Here is a 23,564-nt window from a genome sequence, read left to right on the forward strand (position 1 = left end):
AGACGGCGGGTGCCCGTACCCTGCAGTGTCGCGACGCGGCCGCGAGGGGGCGCCGCAGACCGCGGGGTGCCGCGCAGGGGCGCGCAGCGGCGCGCAGGGACCGAAACGAAGCTCAGCCGCGGCGGCGGTAACCGCGCAGCCCTGCGGGGCACCGCGGCTGTTCCTGCGCGCAGCGAGCAGCGCAGCGCCGGGCTTCATGGGCTCGCAGTCGTTAGCCGCGAATTTCTCCCCAAAGACGGGTCGAGTAACGTTACCGGGGGGCAGCGGAGGCGCCGGCGTTTGCTCCCCACCCTCTGAAGTCGTTTAAAGGCACCAGCACTGGGCGCAAACAGGGAGGCTTTGTGTAGGCATGGGCGTGAAGCACAGTGCAAGGGGGGAGGGGGGGGGGGGAAGAAAAAAAAAGAAGTGGTCGTAGTAGGTTTGTTAAGGAATTCGGTAAGTTATAGGAAGCAAAATTAAATGTCTGGTGCTTACACGACGGCATGTTTTACAAGGGAGAAGGAAACTGTGCAGAAAATGCATGGGCTTTTATTGTTGGTTTTCATTGCCTGTATTGTGGTGGATGCTTTATGCTACGGAGAGCAAGTTTAATTGAACCAGATCGCTGATTTCATATAGTAGGGGGCATGGGGTGGGTTTTTTTGTTTTGTTTTCAGAGTTAACCGTTTCGGGGACTAGAGGCAGTCAGGACTGGGCTCCGCAGCCACCGATTTTCGAGCCAGCAAATAAAACCACATTACATAAAACCAAACACCGAGCCCGCTTATCAAAGCCTCAATCTCTCTCTATTATTTTCCCTCGTATTTGGTGCCTTTTTTTAAAAAAAAAATCACATCTGTCGTTCCCAGCTTTTCCCAGGACTGCAAAGCAAAGTGGACAGCTTCCATGTGTCCACCTAGTACAGGAGGCATTTTCTACCAGGAAACTTTGGAGTGGGTTTCTCCCTTCCTTTCCTTCTGAGAGCTCAGAAAAAGAAAATGTGCAGTCTTCCCAGAGATTAAAGTCGCTGTATTTGTCTTCAGACTTACCGGGTTTATCCAAACTTTTGTGTGTGTGTATCCCCCCCCGCCCCCCCTTCTGTGCATTTGTAAAGTAGCCCCATCTAGCAATGATAAATATCCCTGTTGATCACTTGATTGATTACCTCTCGGAAAGGTCACGCGGGCTTGCAGTAATTTCCTTTTGCCTAAGGCTCCCTTTTCACTTTTACTCCCGCACGACAGCTCCAAGTATACAGGATCTTTATTTTTGATTTTTAACCCCTAAATAGCTCCTCGAAAACAATGCGTTGGCGAAAAGAAGGAGGGAAATCAGCCGGCGGGTCCGCGCTGCTCCAGCCCTCGCCGCGCTCTCCCGGGGCGGGTTTGGGGAGGGAGAGCCTCCCTCCCCTGCTCTCCTGTGGACTGAGAATTCGGATTTAAACAACCAGACAAGCTATTAATTTACCCATGCTACCCAGGGTCCTGAACCCAATTAATTTCTAATAATTACAGCCCAAGGGGGCTGGAGAGATCCCTCTGCCTCTTTCTAGCCTTGCCACTTCGCGGCACCGAGGTCAGCATATAATAATAAAGTGTATATTTTGAAAGTGATCAGCAGAACAGTGAGTTATTGCAATGAATGAAAATTGTTTCCATTTTGGCTAATTGAGCCCGTGGCTGAAAGCTGGAGTTCTGAGACTAAATAAAGAGGACTGTTTCATTTCAAAGTGGACTGAAAATCGCTGCATAGCTTTTTCGGTCACCCAGCAAGCAGCTTAATTTCTTAACAGCAAACCTGAAATCAAGCGTTGGGTAAACAGTATTAATAATTGCATTACAATGATTAAATTAATCTTACTGGTAGCTAGGAGAATATAGACTGAGATTGAATAACACGATGTAAAGTTCACTGCACAAAGACAATAGCACAACAAATACCTCGACGAAGAATTCCAACTTTTCTCCAAGTAGGCTTCGGGGCTTGTTCAATTATAATGTAAGGAAGAGAAAATTTCCTGTTACGGGGAATGCACTGAAACCTGTGTGTGAGGGGGTGCTTTTGGTCTCCCAGCCTGTATTAGAAATAGATTTAATTTCACCTCTCCATCAAAAAAGCCCCCAACAACCAACCCAACACCAAAACACCCAAAAAACCCAAACCGACAAAACCAAAATTTAAATATTTCTTTCTGGCCGTGGTTCTGCTGAAAACGAGCCCGCGTCCGCGCAAACAGCCGCTTCCCACTCGGGAGGGAGCGGAGGCTACCGGCGCGGACGAGCCTTCCCGCACGAACGAAACGGATTTCCCGGGGGGGTGGCTGGGACCTTTCGGGAGGGGAGGCGAACCTGGCGGGGCTGCGGCGGGCGATGCCGAGGGCCGCAGAGCGGGCGGGGGGGCGGCCGGGAGGCGGCCCCGGACGGCGGCCGGGTGTCCCGGGCGGGCGGCGCGGCACCTGCCGAGCTCCCGGAGCCGCTGGGACGGCGGGCAGGTGGCGGTGACAGGCGGGCGCGGCCGGGGTCAGGGCTGCCCAGCCGGGAAACACGCATCTGCGCGCCCGGCCCTGCCACCGGGCTCCCACGCGTGCTCCCCGCGGCGCCGGGCTCGGCTGCCCGGGAAGGAGCGGGCTCCCCGGGCAGGGGAAGGACGCGCACCTCTGCCCGGGCACCGGCTTTGCCGGTGTCTCCGTTTAAACCGGGGGGCGGGAGGCGCGTAGGGAGTTTTGCAAAGTTCCCGGGGGGTTTCAGTTCTGCTAAGCGAACCGGCACCGCAGGTCGGTGAGGGGGATGATGGGGGGACATCCCGATACAGCCCCGCAAGGAGAGGCGCTGTCTGAGCGGGATCTGGGGTCGGGTAGTGCCCGTTCGCCGAGGGCAGCCCGGGACCCCGGCTCGGCCCCGCGCATCCTGTGCGTATCGTCCACGCAGCCGGGGGGTTGCTCGCCCGCAGCCCCGGCCTTCCCTCCCCCGGGGCAGAGGGGCCCAGGTCCGCCCGGGACATACCAGGCTGAGCAGCCCGAGGGGTGCAGGGAACCGTTGGCTGGGGGAGGCCGAGCCCGATGCAAGTGCGGGGGGGCGTTAGGTGCACACCTGGCTGGCTGCGTGGGGGGTGTAGGGGGGTGGCGGGGTGTGCACAGAGCAGCTACGTGGCCCTGAAAAAAAAAATCCAATTTGCAAATCAAAAATTACGACGGGCATCAAGGATGGGTCCGCAGAGCGGGTTGAAGTGCTTGCGCCCGTCAGACGGGCGTTTGGGGGAGCAGCGTGGGATACGCGGTCCTCCCGCCCCACGGCGCGGGAAAAGGAGGTTGTCACCGGTGGGGTGCGGAGGGCGCCGCCGGGCGGGGGGAGCCGGGCCGGCGGGCGGGGGGCGCTCCGCGGGCGGCCCGATCCGCAGCACCGGCAGCCGGGGTGTGTGTGTGTGTGTGGGGAGGGGGCGTGGGAAGGGGGAAGGGGCGATGCTGAGGATTTTATTAAAACAAAAAGTTGAGCAGCGTGTATGTACTGGCGCAGCCCCGAGTCTGAAAGATTGTAATTTTCTTTTATGGTGTCTGGCAGGATTTGCAACAGATATTAATGGGAACATAAATAGCGCATGGAAGGTATTGAACAAAACTGTTTAATGCAAGGAGGTTGTACCAGAGGAAAATCTATATGTAGTTTGGATTGATTCATACCTCGGACACAGCCATCCCCTAAAGGAGTTCCCAATTTCTGCGCGCTCCCTCTTTGATTGGCAAACCCTGTAATTAAAACAGATTAGAGTGGTCGGTGTTACTGTTCTAAAAGCGCTTTTTTCTGCCCAACTGGTGGTGGCTGAGCAGAGTTCAAGGTGGGGAAAGAAAGTGTGTGTACTGAGAAAGTGCACAATTTAATGGTACGCATACATAATAAAACATAAAATCAAATTATATATCTCTGTCTGTGTACACGCAGAGATCTACGATAATTGCGACCGGGTGAGAATAAACTATTTAAATGTTGCACAGACGCCAGAACAGCAGTATTATCCCGTTAAAAAAAAAAAAAAAGAAAAAGAAAGAAAAAGGCAGAAAAAGGTGTAATTTCTTCCACCCCCCCAGACCCTGTCCCGGTGGGAGCGCAGCTCTCCCCCGCTATAACCCCTCCCGGGTACGCAGGCAGCGGAGCGGCTGCCCCGCGGCCGCAGTCGCACAGCCCGGCAGCGGCTGCCCGCCTCGTCCCGGCCCGTCCCGGCCCCGGTGCCGGCTGTCAGGGTCCCCACCGGCGGTGATGGATCGCTGCAAACTTTTTTTTGGCGGCGCTGAAATGTTGAAGAGCGGGGGGGAGCCGCCCGTGCGCATGTGCGAAGGTGTCCAAACTGACAATGCTGGAGAGATAGCGAGCCGGGATTGAGAGAAAGGGAGAGTGTGTGTGCGGGAGAGGGAGAGGAGAGAGGGAGAGGGGGAGCGAAAAAGGAGGAAAAGCTTCGGGAGGAAAAAAAAAAAAAGCCCCCCCCACCCCAACCCCACGCCAGCATCGGCCGCGGGACTGGCAGCATGCGATCCAAAGGCAGGGCGAGGAAGCTGGCCGCAAGTAGGTGCAATACCCCTTTCTCTTGGCTTTTCACCCTTCCTCTCTGCCATGTTGCATAGACATGTCTGATGCGGCGCGGAGCTCGCAGGCAACCTGCAGCATCCCCCCACCCCCCCAGCTCGGCTCGGCCCGGCTCGGCTCGGCTCAGCCCGGCGGGCGGCGGCGGGGACCGGGGGGTGGGAGGGTGCGGCGGCCGGAGCCGGTCTGGGGGCTGCGGGAGGCCGGCGGGAGCTGGGGAAGGAGTTGAGGAAAAGTTCAGTGGCGAGCGCTGGAAGTTGCTGCTGCTGCCGGGGGCTGGAGTGTGTGGGGGGGTTGTCGGGGAGGGGGGGGGGTGCGAGAGGCTCCGGGCCCTATAGTGGGCGCTGTCGGCTGTCGGCAGGGCTGGGGGCCGCGGGGGTGTGTGTGTGCGAGTGTGTGTGTGTGCGTGTGCACGGAGGGGCAGCGGCAGCTCTGCGGGGGAGGCGGCGAGCCCCGGGCGCAGGTAGCCGGTGCGGAGCTACCGGCCGCCCCCCCCCCCCCCCCCCCCCGGGCCCTGCCCCGCTCGGCCGCGGGCTTGTGCCAAAAGCCACCCCCCCCCCCCCCATCAAACCCGCTGCCAGCGGGTCACATCAAACCGCGCGTGGGAGCAGGGCGTGCGTGGGGCCGCGCGGGGGAGCGGCGGCAGAGCACAGCGCGGTGCGAGGGGGGCCGAGGGAGCCGCCCCGCGTGGCCGGGATGCCCCGCGCGGATGGGGGGGAGTGCGGAGGGGGGCAGCGGAGCGGCCGCGCAGCGCGGAGCAGTTCCTAGCCTGCTGGAGTCACCCGCTAAAAGTTGATGTAAATGTTGTAATTTCAGGCGCTTTTCCAGCACTTTTTATACAGTTTGGCCGCCCGAAGGTCTCTGTTCCGCGAGGCGAGGGCTCGGCCGTCCACACGCAAATCCCGACTTACTTAATTATTTGTCTTACGCTCACCCCATCTGTTTCTCCTTTATGATAGGGATCTTTGCTTTTAACTTCTGCAGTGTTGGGACTTTCCCCCCCTTTTTTTCCTTTCTTGTTTTTTTTTTTTTATTTTTTTTTTCTTTATTTCTTTTCTTTTCTTTTCTTTCTTTTTTTTTCTTTTCTTTTTTTTTTTTTTTTTTTTTAAATGAGGGAATCAACGACAAAACTTTGCCAGCTTTCGCGTCCTATTTTAAAAGTAGCTGATGTCTTTATTTTCTCTGACACATCTGGGCAAGTTTCATTTGATATCCGTGGCGATGGCAACTCACATTCCCGAGTGAAAAAAAAAAAAAAATGGGCAGGCGAAAAAGAAAAAAAGAAGTCAGATGAAATGTTGCATAAGTTGCGTGACGTAAAAAGCAGATGCTTATTTACCTTTTATTTGTGAAGGAAAAAAAAAAAAAAGAGGAGCGTGGAAAAGGGGAAGTGAAAGATCTCTCCGGATCATCATCAGCTTTTCTGTGAACCTTAACAATAACAGCAGCAACCTGCATTTGATTAGGTGATTTAAAGTGGATAATCCAGCGCCCACAATTCGAAAACAAATATGTTGTTAAATCTCCAGGTTGCCATCCCTACTTTGGAGCTAATTATGGAAAAATATCTCACGTCCTCGACCAAATCCGTCAGGTTTCCTTGCCTTTCCCTTGCTTTTCTCGCTGCGCAACGACGCAGGGCTTCTCCTGCTCCGCGGGCGAGATCCGACCGTCTGCAAAGTTTCTGCTCTGGGCTGCGCGTCTTGGCTTTCGCTGCAGCAGCAGCAGCACTTTCCCCCCCCCCCCCCGACAGATGCGTTGCATTAAATAATCCTTCGGTTACAATCCGCTCATAAAGGAAATAATATTTAAAAAGCTGGGAATTTTGTGTGTGTGTGTTTCGTAAAGCTGTTTCTTCCCCCTTCGAAGAGTGTCTCAGTTTCATGGCAAGTGGAAGGAGGGTTGGAGGCGACCCCTGTAATTTAGTCGTTCGAGAGGAAAAGTTTTTCGCTTTTCAGTGCGTTCTGACTGGATTGAGAATAGAAAACATTTTGTAGCCTTTATCCTCTTACGTGGAAAACGGTATAGATCGGGGTCAAGCGTACTTCTTTTATTATTTCACTTTTACGGCTTTGTGCGTGAAATAAAATTCGCCCCGATTGTGTGACTGTCGCTAATACCCAGGAACGCTTCTTCCTCTTAATTAAGGGAGAATACCTGAAGCGCGCATTTTCTTGACCTCAGTGTGAAATTGCTAAAAAATAATTTTGAGGCTTTGCCCCCCCCCCAAAAAAAAAAAAAAATTGAAAAGAAAATCAGAAGAAACAGAAAGAGCCACGCGGGGAATAGCTAGTGAATATTTTAAATGTCCAGCTGTAAAAATAAGGGAAAAGACAAGTTGAAGTCTTTTTCCTTGCCACGTTTTCGGGAGGCAGCTGGTGAGGAGCGGGGTGCGGAAGCCGGGCAAGGAGCGAGGCCCGGCGCTGCGGACCCTCGGGGGGGTGCGGGCCCGGCCGCCCGCCGCCGCGCTGCACCTGCGGGGGCATCCCCGCTCCACGCAGCGCCGGGACAGGCCCCCGGGGCAGCTGCTTTTCCACTCGGGTGGGTTTGTGCCCGCCTGGTGAAACCGTATCCTCGAATAACCCCCGCCCCAGCACGGGCCGCCGCAGCCCTGCAGCCGGCCCGAGGTAGCCCCCAGCCACCCAGTAGCCTCATAAAGAGACAGAAGGTGATCAGATTAGGGGAACACACGTGAATAAGGAGCACTTGTTACTTTTACACTTTATCACCACTTTTTTTACAGGCAATTTAGTGCAGCCGAGGTAGATCCAGATCCCTCTAACCATCTGAGATAGTAAAATAACACTTTCCTAAGTTTCAGCAGGTTTTCCTGCGCCTGTAATTTGCCTCAGTCTAGTACTTAAAAGGCTTGATTGAAAAACAGAGCTGGCAAGTTTATTTGCCTGTTTAAGACTCTGTCCGGGAATTTGTTTTCGAGCAAGGAAATGTTTGCCATGTCCAGGCTCCCGGCCTTTTCAGCGAGGCTGTTTATTTGCCATCGCTTTATATTGGCCATCGTTTTACCCTTACCTCTGCCTTACTGCGCCTTTACTGCCGCTGGCACTTTGTGTCAACCCCCCTCCAGCCCCACCGGGGGGAGGCAGCGCGGCCGGCCGGCGGCACCGCGCACACGCACCCCCCGTCCGGCCCGGCCCCGCCGCCGCTGCCGGCGGCTCGGCACCGCCCCGGGGACTCGCCACCGCCCCGGCAGCGGGCCGCTGAGCGCCGACCCCGGGCACGGCATGGCTCGGCTCGGCTCGGCGCTGCCAGGCCCGGCGGCGGCCCCTGCGCGGCTCTGTCCCCGGATGGCTTCTGCGCGGCGGGTGCGGGCACGGGAGGCTGCGGGAACTGGCGAGACAATCCCATTATATGCCGGGCACATTTTCACCAGGCACTTCATTAACCCTTTGCAGGGCGCAGAGCATGCGTGTGGGTTTCCTTTCTTTTCTTTTCTTTCTTTCTTTCTTTCTTTCTTTCTTTCTTTCTTTCTTTCTTTCTTTCTTTCTTTCTTTCTTTCTTTCTTTCTTTCTTTCTTTCTTTCTTTCTTTCTTTCTTTCTTTCTTTCTTTCTTTCTTTCTTTCTTTCTTTCTTTCTTTCTTTCTTTCTTTCTTTTCTTTTCTTTCTCTCTCTTTCTTCCTTCTCCCTTTCTTCCTTCTCCCTTTCTTCCTTCTCCCTTTCTTCCTTCTCCCTTTCTTCCTTCTCCCTTTCTTCCTTCTCCCTTTCTTTCTCCCTGTCTCTTACTCGGGGCCAACAGTCACCACTGAATTTGGGACCAACTTTGTGGTGCTGCGGTAGGTGATGCTGCCCGGAGCTGAGCCCGTGGCCGCGCTCTGTGGTGTCTCCCGGCTGCTCCCCGGCCACACCGGGCCAGCCGTGGTGCAGGGCAGAGAAAGGACACAAAGGAAAAGGACGGTCCGAAAGGCGAGCCCGTTATTAATACAGCCCTGCTTGTAAATGAAAAATGTAACCCTTGTTAATTAACGCTGTTTACATGGGGTACAAGAAACTTAAGAAATGTTTCTATAAAGGGGAAGGAACTGTTTACAGAACTCTTTCAAAAGTGTGACATATTGCTGCAGTTCCAGCACTAAAAAGCCAAACACACTTACATGCCTTTGAAGTTGGCTGGCTGAGGCAACATTATTTGACTCAGATTCAGATATTGCTTGTGGGTATAACTAATGGCTTTTACCTAGTTAGTGGGTTGGGAGGGGCGAGGGCCTGGGCGCCGTGGCCATTGGGTCCCTCCGGAGAGCCGGGGCTGGCTCCTCGCCAGCTCTGTACAATGTCAACATTGAATATTTGAATTCCCAGACTCTATTTAACAACTTTCTAAATAAATAAACTCATTGTGTGTCTGTGTTTAAAATTATTTCACCTCTTTCATGAAAGCTACAGCATCTTATTACACCAGCCTCTCAGGCTGCTTTTCCCCCTTTTCTTTCCAAACAAACAAAAACGGAGCTGAGCATGTGGGTTTTGTTTTTTTTTTTTTTTTTCTTTACTGCCTTATATCTCTCCCTCTCTCCCCTTCTCACTTTCTGTCTGTCTTCTCCTGAAGCATGAGTGGCAGCTGCTCGGACATCCCACAACGTCCTTAGTGAGACGGCTCTGTGCACCCTGCTATCTAATCACAACTAAAACCAAAGCCAGGTTCACCAAGTCAGTTAAATATTAATCATTTCTAAAAGGAGGCCCATGTGAGTGCCATTGCTGCAGCGGTGCCCTGTACATACTCAATCATTTTGGCTGCTGTACCATAGGCGGGCTCCAGGGACAGCTTTCATTGTTGTTGCCATAAATGGCTATTAGTGTTCATATTCACCTATTCACCTAGTAATTTAAGTGCACATAAGTGTGTATGTGTCTGTGCTCACTATAAGCGTGTGCATACGTGTACATTCATAACATACCCTTCTGTTTATGCCATGGAGATATATATATGTGTGTGTGTATATATGTATAAAATACCTATATATGTGTGTGCACATATATAGAGAAAAGCAGGTAAATACATTCAATATCTGCAATTGCAATTAATGTATGTACTGGTTTAGAGCGGGACTGCAGTATGCATAAGTTCCTGGGGTACTTCAGCCTGTACACCTATGTCTGTACATCCACACAGGCTCTGAAATGTTGTGGATGTGCATAGGGAACACAGACACAGTTAATATACAGGAGCCTATATGCTGTTCCCTGGGATGCTTCCCAAATGCACTAATTGTGTACTTCTGTGGTGGGAGTATTCATTGTAAAATATATATTGGCTTCAATGTAAGTAAAGGTGTCCGGACAGAGAAGGTATTTCTGGCTGTCCTGGGGAGCACAGCTCCCTGACAAAGCCATCTAAGTTCCTGAAGGAGAAAGTGGAATGAATTTTCTGCCGGGACAGGTATGTGGTGCGGGAGGATAAAGGAAAGTGTCGGTGGTAGCTCCAGCCCAGAGTGGATGAAGAAAGAGCAGTGGGAAAGCAGATGGAGTTTTATAAATCCCAGCTAATGAAGCCTTGTCCACAGAAATTGCCTTGCTTTGCAGTAAACCACTTTCTAAACAGATGTACTTTAACTTTGGGAAGGCTTGTTCAGACACTTAGGTTTCCAACCAAGAATTCATGATATTTGTTTATTTAAAATTTAACTAGGTTTGCCGTCATTTTTGGAGCAACTCAGTGCTCTTTTGCCGTAATTTAATACAATCAGTTTTACATCATTTCAGTTTAGTTAGGCAAGGAGTGGCTTAAGAAGAGCAGAAAGAGGTTTAATCCCACATGGCTTTCAAACTAACAGATACAAGTGTCATTATCCAGCAGACAGAGCAAGAACTGGACAAATGCAGATTAGAAATACAGTTTATATTTTAAGTAGTGAAGGTATTTAACCAGTAAAACTATTTACTGAGAGCTGGGTGGATTTTAACATCACTGGAATTCCTTTGTCTTAATTAAGGTTGGCTGTTTTTCTAAAAAGATATGAGCTAATCCAAACAGGAATTAATTTAGGGAATTCCTGTAGCCTGTGTTATACAGGGGGGCAGACCAGACCACTCTTCCTGGTTTTATAATCTATGCACCTAGTTAAAGCAGTGCTGTTTCATAAGGAGACATAAGCTCAAGGCTATGATCACGGGAATGCACTTAAAAACTAAATGGCCATTAAAAAACCTGGGTTCAACTCAGACAACACAGAACCAATGTCTGGCTCAAAGTCTTCTCCATCCTTACCACTGCTTATCTGTATTGCAGGCATCCCCGGAGACGTGCTGGGCTTAGGGGTGCCCTGTCGCTGCGTTTAAGGGCAAAAGCAAAGATGGGTTTTGTAGAGATGGGAAGGAGGAGTAGGGTGTACATGCTGAGGTTAGGATACAGAGAAGGGGATTTGGGGTCATGGAGGTTTGAGCTTTGTGATGGGTTTCCAGTGAGTTCCTGCCATGTTAATGTGCAATTGGTTACCGCTGCAGCTCGGAACACCCAGATCAGGAATCAGACAAGACCAATATAGATCATGATAAGACCAGTATAGATCATGATATGGACCAATAAGCATCAGAAAGCACCTCCAGGCCTCCTTTGCTGCTGGCGCTGCTGGAGGGAGGTGTTTGCAGGCAGATAAACTCAGCTAGCAAACAGCAAGGTGGGGAAGAGGATGGAGAAGCTAAGTAGTAGATGTTGTTATCCCCAGGACTCTGTTTCTTTGCATTGCCACTTTAAATCAAAAAAATAAAATGCTCAGGGTATAAAGCAACCCTGCCTGATCATTCATTGACTTTATGTTTCCTCCTTTTTGTTTGCATTTCTAGGCTATAGCAACGCATACTCCAGTGCTGCTGAAAGAAAAGGCAGCCACAGAGCCGTGTGGGAGGAGGGAAGCTAGCCTGCAATGAATATTGTATTTGGTGCTAAATATGTAACAAAGAGAAAGAAATGTGAGCTAATCCAGCAATAGTTGTTGGGAAGTGAAATACAATTCGTTTTATTTCTGGGTTTAATATTGTGGTCTGTTTCAGTGAAGCATTATCTTTTAAACTAGGATATATGCAACGACATAAAACCCCACTACATTAAGGGAATGTCAAAGTTTGATCTACAAAATAAAGGAAATTCAAAGTTAAGGCTGAAATGTACCACATGGCCTCCAAGTCCCAGGAACAACAGGAGGCAAGGAAGTAGCTAAAGGTATGGGCTGCACTTTAAAACAAGTCCAGCAACTACCAAGCCGCCAGCGCTCATTGCAGATACACAGCACAGTTTGAGCTGGGATTTGTATTGACCAGAGAGAGAGAGGCTGGCTCAACAAGGTCTGTGATGATCTCAAGTCTTTCTGGAAATCTTGGCTGATCTGTGATGAACATGAGAGTTTTATGGTGGAAAGATTGCAGGTCTGGGCTTAATTTATACAATAGGAACACTCTTTCCCCTTTGGCACCAACAGCTTTTGTTTAGAAAATCTTATATTGGAGCAAAATTTTGGTTCAGAAAAGAGATATACCCAAGTTACAGCTTTATTCCTTTTCTGAAGAATTGCTCATATGTCTGAATGGGTGCACTACTTTTTAGCCCTGTTTAAACTCTAAACTAAATTTAAATTGCCTGTAAAATAATCCGCAGAATGGAAACTGCCACACAACCGTAGCCCTTGCTCCCTGACCCAAACCCATATTCCATTGCAAAGCAGTGTGCTGCTCTGTTTTGTGATTACAGTAAGTTAGAAACCAGAAGAGCAAGACTTCTATGAATAGGTTATTTTTGGCAATTGCATCACCAATTATGTATAAAATTTCAAAAAAATATGAGTTCTGCCAGTTTGATCTCTGAGAGGGCTACAGCAAATGAAAGCTTTGAGACTGTTGTAACATCATACTATTTTGTCTATTAGATATCATTAGATTACCAGAATACCGAGACCTTCATATCAACCAATCTAACAAAAATTTCCCAGGTGGTTTAAATTAAAAAATTAGCCATAAATATATTTTGTATAATGCAATTTATTATGGATGTTTATTGTGTGCAGTGGGAAAATGTTTGGTTTCAGATGATCTTACTCTATAACATGTGCCCAACTGAAACTGTTTATACTGTGGCAGCCTGCAAAGGCCCCAGTCTAATTCTGAGACCAGCTGGGCTACATGCTCCGAAAGCCACAGGAAGGCAGAGCCCTTCCTCTGGAAAGCCAAAGGGACAGCAGCATCTTATACGAGACATGTGCAACAAAAAACCTTGGAAGTGGGGGAAGAGCTAAATGGAGAGAAAACTGGAGGATGGTTCAGGGTAACGTTGTTTAATAGCGAAAATGGGATTAAAATGGTACCAGATCCCAGCAAGTCCTGCTATACTGGAATGAGGGGGTCACCAAGGGATGTTTCGCTTCCTGCATCATTATCAAGCCTCCTCTTATTTCAAACGGGGTTTGGTGAGCAGGACTCTGTACTCAGATCTACCTGTGACTCCAGATTTGTCTTTCTGCAGTGGAGAGTGGGAACTAACCTAGCCCTAGGGACCTAGGGCACCCTGTGATGGACACATACACCCTTTCTGGGATGCTGTGACAGGGAATTGATGGCTTCAGAAAAACATCTCCTGCCCCCTCTCCTGTTCTTTTGCACAAAGTCCACATGCTGGCAAGGGTGAAATAATTCCTCAGTTTAAAAAAAAAAAAAAAAACAACCCTCAAAACCCTCCCCCCCATCCCCAAGCTCCTTCACACATGTATTAACACCAAACTGGCAAAGCCAATGGAAAAGGATTTTCTATTTTGGCAGCAGAGCTGGCTCAGCACTCGGCGTGGGCCTTATCCCAAACCCACTGGAGCTGAAGGAGCTCGTACCAACTCTAACGGGCTTTGGATCTGGTCTGGCCAGGAGCAATCTGCTTCCCTTTGTCCTTGGGGGGGGGGGGGGTGGTTATCAGCAGCTTTTGCTCTGCGGTGAGCCCCAACATGTGATGTTGTAACAGATACCTGGATCAGTGTAAGTGAATTAGGTTGGCCCTATAATCTGGACTCATTTAAGAGTCATTTTAGCCATTACGATGAAATATGAACGCCGCTGATGAGGGGACTGCGGTGACTTTGCATACTTGTTTCCTACCATGCCCCATCCGTTCCCTGTGCTCTCCGTCTCTCTGGTGGGTCGAGGACCACTGGGGGCTGCGGTGGGCACTTGGGGGACACAGGAGGGGTCTGGCACCCCTGGCTTGTGCTGCAGGGCTCTATATCCCAAGGACTGCGGTTCTCCAAATAGCCTGAATTTGTACCTTCTAAACAAATAGCTTTGCTGATGAAAGTACCTGGTGCTTCCATTAAGCACTCTGTTTAATGCCCCCCAATTTCATCTCAGACAAACAGAACGTTTATGAGAGACAAGTACTAACAGCTGGAAAAAAATCACCCCAAACATGTCTAAAACATGGCTTGAGTCACCAGTGGTGCTTATATTTTTGATTTAAAAAACATTTAACATTTCCAACGTTTGACAGAAATTATTAACCTTTCCCTCTCGAAAACTCTTTGCGATTTGAATTTGCTGTGGCCACTTTTTCACCATGTTTTATTTACTTGCATGTTGGTGAGGAATTAAGCAACGCTTTTTTGTGAGTTTTAATCTTTCCCATTCTCTTTGTGGCTCTGTATAAAGGGGGAAAAGGAAACGTTGTTGGAAAGTATTTTGAAGTGATGTTTCTATTTCACTCTTTTTAGGCTCTTGATTTATTTTTGGCTGCAGGGACTGGCATGGAGCATTGGTCTAAGAATACACAACACCGAAAAGGAAAGGGATATCAGCTGTATCTGAGTTAACAGCACTGCTTTATACTTTTGCTGTTTTGTTGTTACTGTATCATGATAATGATAATTCACAGCAATAATGAAGACTTGTTAATTGTAAAAGGAAAATGGTATTATATATTTGTCCTGATTCTTTCAGTTCGTATAGTAAGCAGTATCTCAGTAGTCACTTACTACCTGTGTAAATGCTATTAAACATTTATGCTCTGCCTGAATAATTACTGCTGAGGTGTTTGTGGTACATGGTGTGATGCAAGACACTGGATAAAGCAAAGGTAACTGAGAAATGAAGAAATGATGTGCTAGGCCAGTCCAGATGATGCAGATCAGAAAGATCTGAGGGAATAAAACTATGCAGTGTCTTTAATATCAGTGACCAGGCTCACAATGAAAAAAAAGGAGAAATTACCTGTACTGAACCAATGCCCCAAGCAAAAACCAAACCAAGACTGAGCCAGAAGAGATGGCACAGAGTTAGACCCGGGATGGCATGCAGCAAAGCTTCCTAACCGGTGCATTCACTGCACACCGTGCTGAAGGATCAGCCATGGACCAAACCCAGAAGATTTGTTTCCAACCTGACATTATTATTTATTATGACTTGAATTAAAGCAGCGACCGCAGAACCCAGCCAGGACTGGATGCTTGTTGTGCTGAGCTCTGTGCAAACACGGGCAGCCTGCGCAGAGCTTAGGCCCTAAGAAATGCAGATTAAACTTCAGGCCTGCTGCCCTACGTATGCAATTACAGCATCGTTGGAGGCAGTAATAAAATCCCGAGGAGAAACGGATGCTTTGAGGAAAATCCATGGAGTAGGGGCTGCGGAGTGCTAGACTTTCTGCTTGCACATGGGTGGATGTGCTTCAGCTTTAATCCCATCAGACCTCTCCTTCTGCCAGCAAATGCCCCCCTCCCCCACCCCCAGCTCCATTTTAGACCCTATTATTTTTGGCTGTGCCTGTAACCTTGGGTGATCAAGCTGCATTAAGCTATGAGTATCCTTGCAGCATCACCCACTTGCTTTCAAAGAAAATAGCTCCAAGATTCTCTGGGAAGGAAGAGGGCAATACCGGCAGATAATCCAGCCCTATAAAATCCCTGGGTTGTGGTTCCAGCCTGCTTTCCACCTGGGCGCTGCAAGAGGGATGTGAGCAGTGTGGCTGGCAAGTGCCAGCAACCAAAAAGTCCCCCAAGCCTATAAGGTTTATTAAGGTTCTTTTTAAGTCTGTGCCAATAAAAAGGGTCCATGCAACCTCTGAGTGAGGCTTTGTAAGCTCAGTTTTATGTTCGGATAATTTAGAGCCAAACCATCACGGAGTTCACATAGAGAAAGACCCCATGGAGCATCACAGACTGCGAGGAAAATATATTGAGGGAAGAGAGGACTGATAATTTTATGGTTTTCCTTGAATTAGGCAGTAAAATGGGCTTTATTTAGCAATTTCCTAACTTCTCATTGCAATTTGGTTACCAATGCAATGGTTTTAGATATAATTTTTTGTAAACAGTGAGACACATTAGAAGCCGAGGCGCTACAATTTTGTGCACAGCACACGGAGCTGCCATGGGAAGCAGTCCCATGCAGTCCTGATTCCCAAAATGTTTGATTTTTGAATCGAACTGTTGGGCAGAACATGGCAGTGGCACTCAGCTCTGTGAAAAGCTGTGCCTTGAACCTGTGGCTGGGTGGCACTTGGAAGGAACAGTTCCATTAAAGCCAACTGGATAGTTTGACCCAGGTTCAGGGGTGAGTGACATACATTTGGTTTTGGAGGGTGAAGCTTTCCTAATTTGAACTACATTTAAAAGTCCTGATTTTTACAGGTGAGGTGATCATTACAATCTCAAGACTCATCTTCCAGAACAAAGGATATTGATTTTAATCCCAAGATTAAATCACAAGATAAACTTCTGCTATATTTCCTTCTCACACAAATAGTTATTTTACTCTCGGCATAGTTCATCTTTTAAAAATCTGTTTTACAAAGTATAATTCACACCCACTTCTCTTTGAGAAGTCATTTATAGAAGGATAATTAAATGTGGCCACGCATTAGAGGGAGTACTGCTGATACATGCAACAACTCTAAATGTTGAGGGAAGTGATGCTGGGTATGGGAGAAGATGCCATCATGACCTTGGTGGTTTGTTTATTAGACACTAAATCACGGACATTTCTTCTTCCAGTTATAGCTGGTCTGAGGACTCAGATATAACCTTAAAAGCCCTTTCAGGGGTTTTAAACAGAGTTTAGACCTCATCAGTGCTCAGTACTATTTATGTAGCTTCAATGAGAAAAGGGAATGCAGAGAACACTGTGGGAAAGGAAAAGAAAAAAGAAAAAACTAGAGAAAAAAGGAGTATTCGTTCTAAAGGTTATATTTCCTTTTCAAAAGGTTTCCCCTCCTGATGCCACAGAGCAGAGAGAATGAGAAAATACTTGATGTGTTTTTACCCACTTTGTTTATGCACCTTGTGCATACGACAGTCGATAACCATCAAACTCATCCTGCCAGCCTTCTGTATTTCACTGGAAGGAAAGGGCTATCTCTCTCTGTCAGCAGCAAAAGAAGCGCTGGAAATAAGATGGAAACAACTAGACGGTCACAGAGATGGTGTGGGGGAGCAGACTGGGAGATGGGACAGGCCTGATGGATTGCTGTCAGACCCCTGAGCAAAAGGAGAAAAAACAAATCAGCTCTGCTGGCACTTTTCTGCACAGGAATATTAAAGTAATTCAAGACATCTGATTTAAGAGATGATCAGTGTTTTTCAAATACTAAATAGGCCCTGAATATGCTGTTCTCCGTGATTTCCTCTCCCCAGTGCTATACCAGTTTTTATATATATATATGCATGAGCTCAGCAAACTAACATGGCTAAATCACCTCTGTGCATCCTGGCCTCCTGCTTAGTCTCCTGTTTTAGAGGTTCAGTGGGAACTAAGGTGCTGGGCTTACTCTTCAGGTCCACATATTTCCTACAGGTTCCTGCTCTGCAGAAATAGCTGTGCTCTGCGGGTCGGTGAAGATCCAGCTGAAGCTTGCAAGGGCTGGAGGGAGCAGTGTTGCTTTAGGCTCCCTGCCTGTGGAGTGACATATCAGAAGTAATAAGTCTGAGCCTGAACTGATGTCTAACAGCATCAGAGGGCAGGCTGGAAGGCTGAACTCCTGCAAAAAATGAAAGCAAGGAATTTAACAGCAGTAAAAAAGAGGTTAAGGAGAGAACAAAAAGGAAAGGAAACAAAAGTGATATGAATGGCTAGAAAAACAGCTACATCCAAATATCAACCTCTGCTGCTGTATTTCGACACTGGACTGAGTTAATAGAAGTACATGGCAAATACACATTAAGTTGGAAGAAGGTGCTTAACTTCAGAAATTATCTGGATCATCTTGATACAGAAAACATTTTAGCAAAGGATATTTTCTGTGCATTCAATCTGCTGATAGCTTGAAGACATATTCTGCAGGAGGCTAGCAAGAAAAAGCATGTTTTACTGGTGGGGTTTTCAGCCAAACTCTCTCGCTCTTGGAGTTTCTTATCCCTCTCTTCTCCAAGATACCTTTCCCCTGACAGTCAGAGGAGCAGAAGCAGACAGACCTTTCCCCAGCCGATCAGATGTGGCCTGCCCAGCCATACCTCCTGTCAGCTGCAGGACCCACATAGATAGCGCTGGCTCAGAGGGTTTTTTTCCCCTTAGCACACTAAAGTAAAACCCCCAAAGCATACGCAGCTAAACTGGTGTAAAACTGGTGTGAGAGCAGAACCTGCTTTGGACTCGATGCAGCTCTGCTGGCTGTTCACCCTAGGATCCGTCCAGGGTGGGGAAAAAGCAGATGCAGGGCAACCTTCATTCTGTCAAGGTCTTCTCCAGCCTCTAATGCTTAGAAGCAGAAAATATTTACAGCTCTTTAAAATAAGGATTTTTCTCTCCCTTTTGGATTTCTGCATATTCCTGGGGATTGCATTCTTCCATGAGCATCATTTGTTTCAGAGCATAGGATTACGGTGAGACAGCCTGGGCTTTAATTTCTGGGAATATCTTTATAGGCTTGTTTTCATGGCTATATAACAACATTATTTTATATATCCATCTCTCATTCCAATTCCTTATATACAGAATTATCAAGGCTATCCATCAGTCACTCTTGTGCTTTCTAGCCCTTGGTGCCATTATCAGTTTTTAGGATATTTTTCCAGTAGTACAGCTACACTGATCTTGGTGGCTTTTAAAAAAATCATATAAAGTCTTTAAAAAAAACCCCTCTGTTGAGAAGCAAAAACTCTGAAGAGAAGCAAAAGATTAGACTTGAGTTATATCATTACTGACTTCCTGAGCATTCACGTGAGGAAAGGCTGTTAACTAAGTTGTGGGGGTATTTTTTAAGGAAGAAGAAGAAGAAAAAAAAGCAGTGTGGAAGAGTAGGACATCTGCTTTTATAATTATGTGCTAATGAGCTGGGACTGTGCACTACCTGATCTTGTCCTCTGCAGCCTTTCAAGTACCCAGGCTGCCCAGCTGATTTTTTTCTGTGGTTGCATCAGGATTTCCCAGGTTTTCAGATACTTACTGGGTAGTTTGTGCACCTTATGTGCCAGGTGGCCTGAGATATGATGGGATGTAGGGGTGATGGGAGATACAGGACTGAAGGTAACTCAGTACAAAGAAAAAGTCTGTGAGGATGTGTCCTGCCTCTCTTGAGCTTCCCCTCAATGCAGCTGGACAGAGACCTGTTCAGCTGTGCCACTTTACAGTGAAATTTGGCCCTCTGTTTTGGGCTTGTTTGCGAGGTAATTAATGACTGTGAAGGCTGACTCTATGTTGGGCAGACGACAATGTTTGTCTCTGCTAAGTGTTTTGCTCTTCATCCTATAGGACACTGTGGAAAGTGTTGCTGGTGTTTTACACTTTGCTCCAGGTAGGGGTGTGTGTTTGTGGAGCTACAACCTCAGGTACTGCTCAGGTGGTGGTGGGTTGGGGCCAGGGGGTGATGTGCCTTTTGGGTGTTGGCACAGTGCAAAGCTGCCCCTTAGCTGCCTGGGTTTCCCCCAGTGCTGCCTGCAGTTAAAACTGAGGCTGTTTCCCTCCTCTTGGTGTAATTATGTGCTATAACAGCAGTCCCATGGTGTCATCCCAGAACTGGTATCAACAAAGTGCTATTACCCCTGGAATTTGGGCAGAGGCTACAAGAAATGATCTGATGTTTTCTTGAGAAATACCTAATTTTCTTCTTTTTCTGCAAAGTTTTCACTTATTTAGTGTTGTGTGTACTGGCACAGATTTTTTTGGGTTACAAAATCCCAAAGCAATAGGAGGAAGACTTTTTTTTTCTTCCCCTGTGTGCTTTTCAGATGATGTTGGAGATTAGCTCAGAGGAATGACAAACCACTCTGTTCCCTGCACAGTCTCCCCATCCACAGCTAAAATGTTAGGGGAATAGTGTTGGATGCTATGTCTTGTTTTACTTTCTGCTGTAGCTTTGAGTGTCAGTGCCTCCATTGTTTCCTTTTCTAGCCCTGTGATTCTGCCATATTCTGTGTACTTCCCTCAACGTATAGAAATACAGATAAAAAAAGAAAAAATAATTTGTTTCTGGCTGCAATTAGCAGTAGCAGCCAGTGTGTTTCTTTAGTTTCATGCTGCCCTGGTCAGTAGTGTGTGAGAAGGGAGATGGCTTTGAGGATGCTCAGAGACTGTCTCTTGAAAGCTCACAGTGTGCTGTGCATGGCGAAAGCTTTGCCTGTGTATTTGCAGCAGCAGAGGTGATTGAATAACTCCATCTCACTCTGGTTTTGGTTAATAAACAAGAAAAGATGTGCTAATCCTAAAAGAGTGTCTGATAAAACCAGTAGAGGCAGGCTGTGCCGTCCCACAGAGGCTTTGCTAACCACAGTGGGGGGTGAGGTGTGCGTTGGAGGCTGTTTCTGTTGAGGAGCATCCTCTGGAGAGGGCAGGAATTGCTGAAAGGGTTCTCCAGCTTCTTGTGCTGCCCTTAGTGCTAGGCCAGGGGGATTTCCCATGTCGGTGCTAGTGTTTCCCACGTTTATGGGAACCACAGGCTTTGCAGAGCCAACAGCCACCTCTGGTCTGAGCAATACCAGAAGCAGGAACCTGTTGATCCGTGTAGAGCGCACTAGAGCCGCAGAGTGGTAGGTGATAACTTCTGGTCCTGATGATTTGACTTGTTTTCCCCATGAACGTGTGGAAGGGGACTTGCATGTCTGATTCCCCAGGTGAACGAGCAAGTGAAGTTAGAGGCACGCACATGGGTGAAAGTGTGTGTCACTGTGAGCTCTAGCACCTCTTAGCTGCTTATCTGTAGTCAGGGGTTCAGCATGTGGCACCCATTTACTGGACTAGTGAAGTCTGTGAAAACCCTGCAAATTAATTTCTGACCAGGCTGAGGCATCATTTGCCATTTAAAATTGTAAATCTGTGTTTATCCAACGCTAACAGATGTAACGTAAATGAGTTCCTGTGCTCTCTGCCGGTTCGCTAATGGCACTTGTTTATAAGTGCTTTACGTTAACAGCTATTTGATGGTGCCCATTAGTTTTTTCCTAGGTTAATGTTATATAATAAAGCAAACGCTAGCCAAAAGCAATAGTAATACGATAAACAAAAAATCCAAATGCTGGGTGAGAAATGTAACGGAGCGAGGTCTGAAGTCTGGTGGGAGTTTGGTTTAATCTAAAGGTTAAAAAATGTTATAATTTGGGTTTAAGTAAATTGGCTTTTTAGTCCCAGAGGTCTTGCTCTTGTACTTCTTGTGCCTCCAAAGCTTCCACTAATGCCGATGGGAGTCTTGGGCTCACAAGAAATGCGGGTTCAGGTACTAAAGTTACAGATTGGCTTGGACCAAAACCCCTAATCCAAATACCTTCAGCTTTTGAAAGCATTTGCCAATTGGATTTGAATCTGGACACAAACATTGTGGCTTGAGCTCATCTGAGCTCACTTACATCTGTGTAAATCTGTAGTATGGCCCTGATCCAGCAAAGCACGTAAATATGTGCTTAATTTGACTTCAAGGGGACTATTGTGCCCTTAAAGCTAAGCATGTGTTTAAGTGCTTTGCTGGACCGAAGTCCAAATACATGGGAGTCAATGAAATGACACCAAATAGTGCAGTGTAAGTGAGATCTGAAATGAACCAAAATGTTTGCATTTCTACCTGGAAATGAACACCCTGTTCATATCCTACATATCCTGCATGCGCTTTGTATTTTCATCCATCTGCGCATAATGTATTCTTTACGGTAACCTGTCCATTCAATACAGTAAAAAAGAAATATACTTTGAATTTTCCTGCTCTATTACTCATATTTCATGAAATGTGTTCTTATGCCAAGTGTCTGTTTATATATATTTATACATGTTGTTTCTTTATTGATATTGGCAAGATACAAGAAGAAAAGAAATATTTTACAGTTAAAAACTTGTAAACAGTTTTATCCCTCATTTAAAACATTTTTTTTAAAGAGTTTACCTGACATGGTCAAATTACTTTAACTTATTTTCATTTTTGTCAGTCTGACCAATATGAAAAATATTTGTTAAAGATATAGGTTTGTTTTTAGCGGCAAATACACATTAAACATGTCTACCATTAAGTGACTTGTGAATGTGCCTTTACACTTAAATGCTAAACGCGACTTTTGTACTTTAAATTCCATTTTTAGTGATTGCCACGCTACATAAAGCTGTCAATGAATATTTTCACATGGATACATTAATACCAGTTAAAAGATTTTGTATTGCTTGTTGACTGCTGCAGCTGGTTGCAAAGAGAACACAGAAGGGTTAATTGAGCCCAGCCCTGCAGAGGTGGCAGAGGCATAGACTAGAATTGGGAATTAAACCCAAAACAAATACAACAAGAAATAGCCCTCGTGCCTGCGTATGACGACCACAACGCAGACATAAAGAAGTGTAAGCTGCGAACGCCTGTAGGTTATTAATGAGGTAATAGAAGCAAAATTAGGTATCAGCAGGGTTTGGCTCTGTTTGAATAAAACGGAGATCTTTTATCTCGGAATGCTCTAGGAAAGACTCATAAGCTGCCATTTGGTGGTCTAGGCTGTGCCCTTCTTGCTTATGGGAGTTGACTCACGCCATTTAAACTCACCAGTGTTTTCCACTTAGGGCAACCAGATGTGGGATCAGATGCAGAGAACGGCTGGCTGGGAAAAGGTTTGCATGGCAGTTTATGAGGAAAAATGGTTTTGTGTGCTTACTTTTGAATCAAAGAATATTTTGCACTTCAGCTTTGTGCATCTGGAGAGTAGATACTACTTTCTTGCAAAGCTAGTGTGGGGGAAGCACATAACAGCAGTCCTAAAACTCCTCTGAGTCCATTGCTGACCACTGCAGAGGCTGAGACTGGCTCCCCATTGATTTCGGCAGCTTTCCTCTGGATTTACTTCAGCCTGGATGAGAGCAGAGCTTGGTCACAGACCTCTGATCAAGGCTCAGTATTTGTTCCATCTAAGAGTAAACTTTTTTCCTCCAAAATAATGGAAAAATACTCTTTTTGTGACTCTGAGAGGTTGACAGCCAGAGATGCTGCTGATCCACTGTGTAGAGAATCTACCCTGCCCCATCCCTCCTCAGCCCTACTGTCACTGAAGTGGCAAAACTCCCATTTATTTTAGTGATGCAGTATCGACCCTAAATGGATGAGATATCCCTTTAAGAAAAATCACTAAAGGACTCAATTACACCATATTCAGTGGTTGTGAAATGATTCTGGTGTACGTACAGCCAAACCCTGAATTCCTTCTCAGGTAAGTGTCTGGGTGAGGATTGATTACAAATCTTGCTCTAGGTTATACCCGAATAACTCCCCTGGAGCTGATGGCATTATCCCATATCTCCTGCATGGGCAGCACAGGGAAGCTGAGTCGTACGGTGCCTGTTACGTCCCACTTCTGCTTGCCTTGAGCAGGAGCTGGGAGTGATGGAGCCTGTCCCTGTGGATCTGCAAAGCTCCTAGTGACCCGAAGCAGCACCTGTGGTGTGATGGAGGCTGCACCAAGAGTAATTTTGCCTCTTCAGCCTTTGAAGAGCTCTGGCATGACGTAATCCCAACCCTGTAAGCTGCTGCGGGACCCTCGGGTTGAGAGATGCCCTATAAATCTCGGTTGCTGGTTTTTGTTACCTGCCTGCTATGTTACATGACTAATGACTTAAGGTAAAGAATGGGTATTGGAGAAACATGTAATTAAC

At 47.2% G+C, this 23,564-nt stretch overlaps 1 protein-coding gene and 1 long non-coding RNA gene across 8 annotated transcripts in view; one reads left to right on the plus strand and one right to left on the minus strand.

Moving 5' to 3' along the window:
* Window positions 1-1,205: 1,205 nt before the first annotated feature.
* LOC142603005 (uncharacterized) lies at window positions 1,206-2,430 on the minus strand. Its single transcript, XR_012836875.1, has 3 exons — window positions 2,328-2,430; window positions 1,920-2,053; window positions 1,206-1,403 (listed from the first exon to the last, which is right to left on the minus strand). It is a non-coding gene; the product is annotated as an uncharacterized LOC142603005 (long non-coding RNA).
* A 1,884-nt stretch (window positions 2,431-4,314) lies between these two features.
* Window positions 4,315-23,564, plus strand: part of MECOM (MDS1 and EVI1 complex locus) — a 341,358-nt gene continuing 322,108 nt past the window's right edge. For 2 of the 7 annotated variants that reach the window (XM_075761606.1, XM_075761607.1), the window contains exon 1: window positions 4,383-4,532. In XM_075761606.1, the coding sequence (XP_075617721.1) occupies window positions 4,496-4,532 (37 nt within the window). In that variant the 5' untranslated portion in view covers window positions 4,383-4,495. Of the gene's footprint in view, window positions 4,533-23,564 lie in introns of all 7 variants that reach the window. The other 5 variants (XM_075761596.1, XM_075761608.1, XM_075761600.1 and 2 more) reach the window with 5 other exon arrangements.

The sequence above is a fragment of the Balearica regulorum genome, chromosome 9, assembly GCF_011004875.1.
Source record: "Balearica regulorum gibbericeps isolate bBalReg1 chromosome 9, bBalReg1.pri, whole genome shotgun sequence".
NCBI classification, from domain to species: Eukaryota; Metazoa; Chordata; class Aves; order Gruiformes; family Gruidae; genus Balearica; species Balearica regulorum.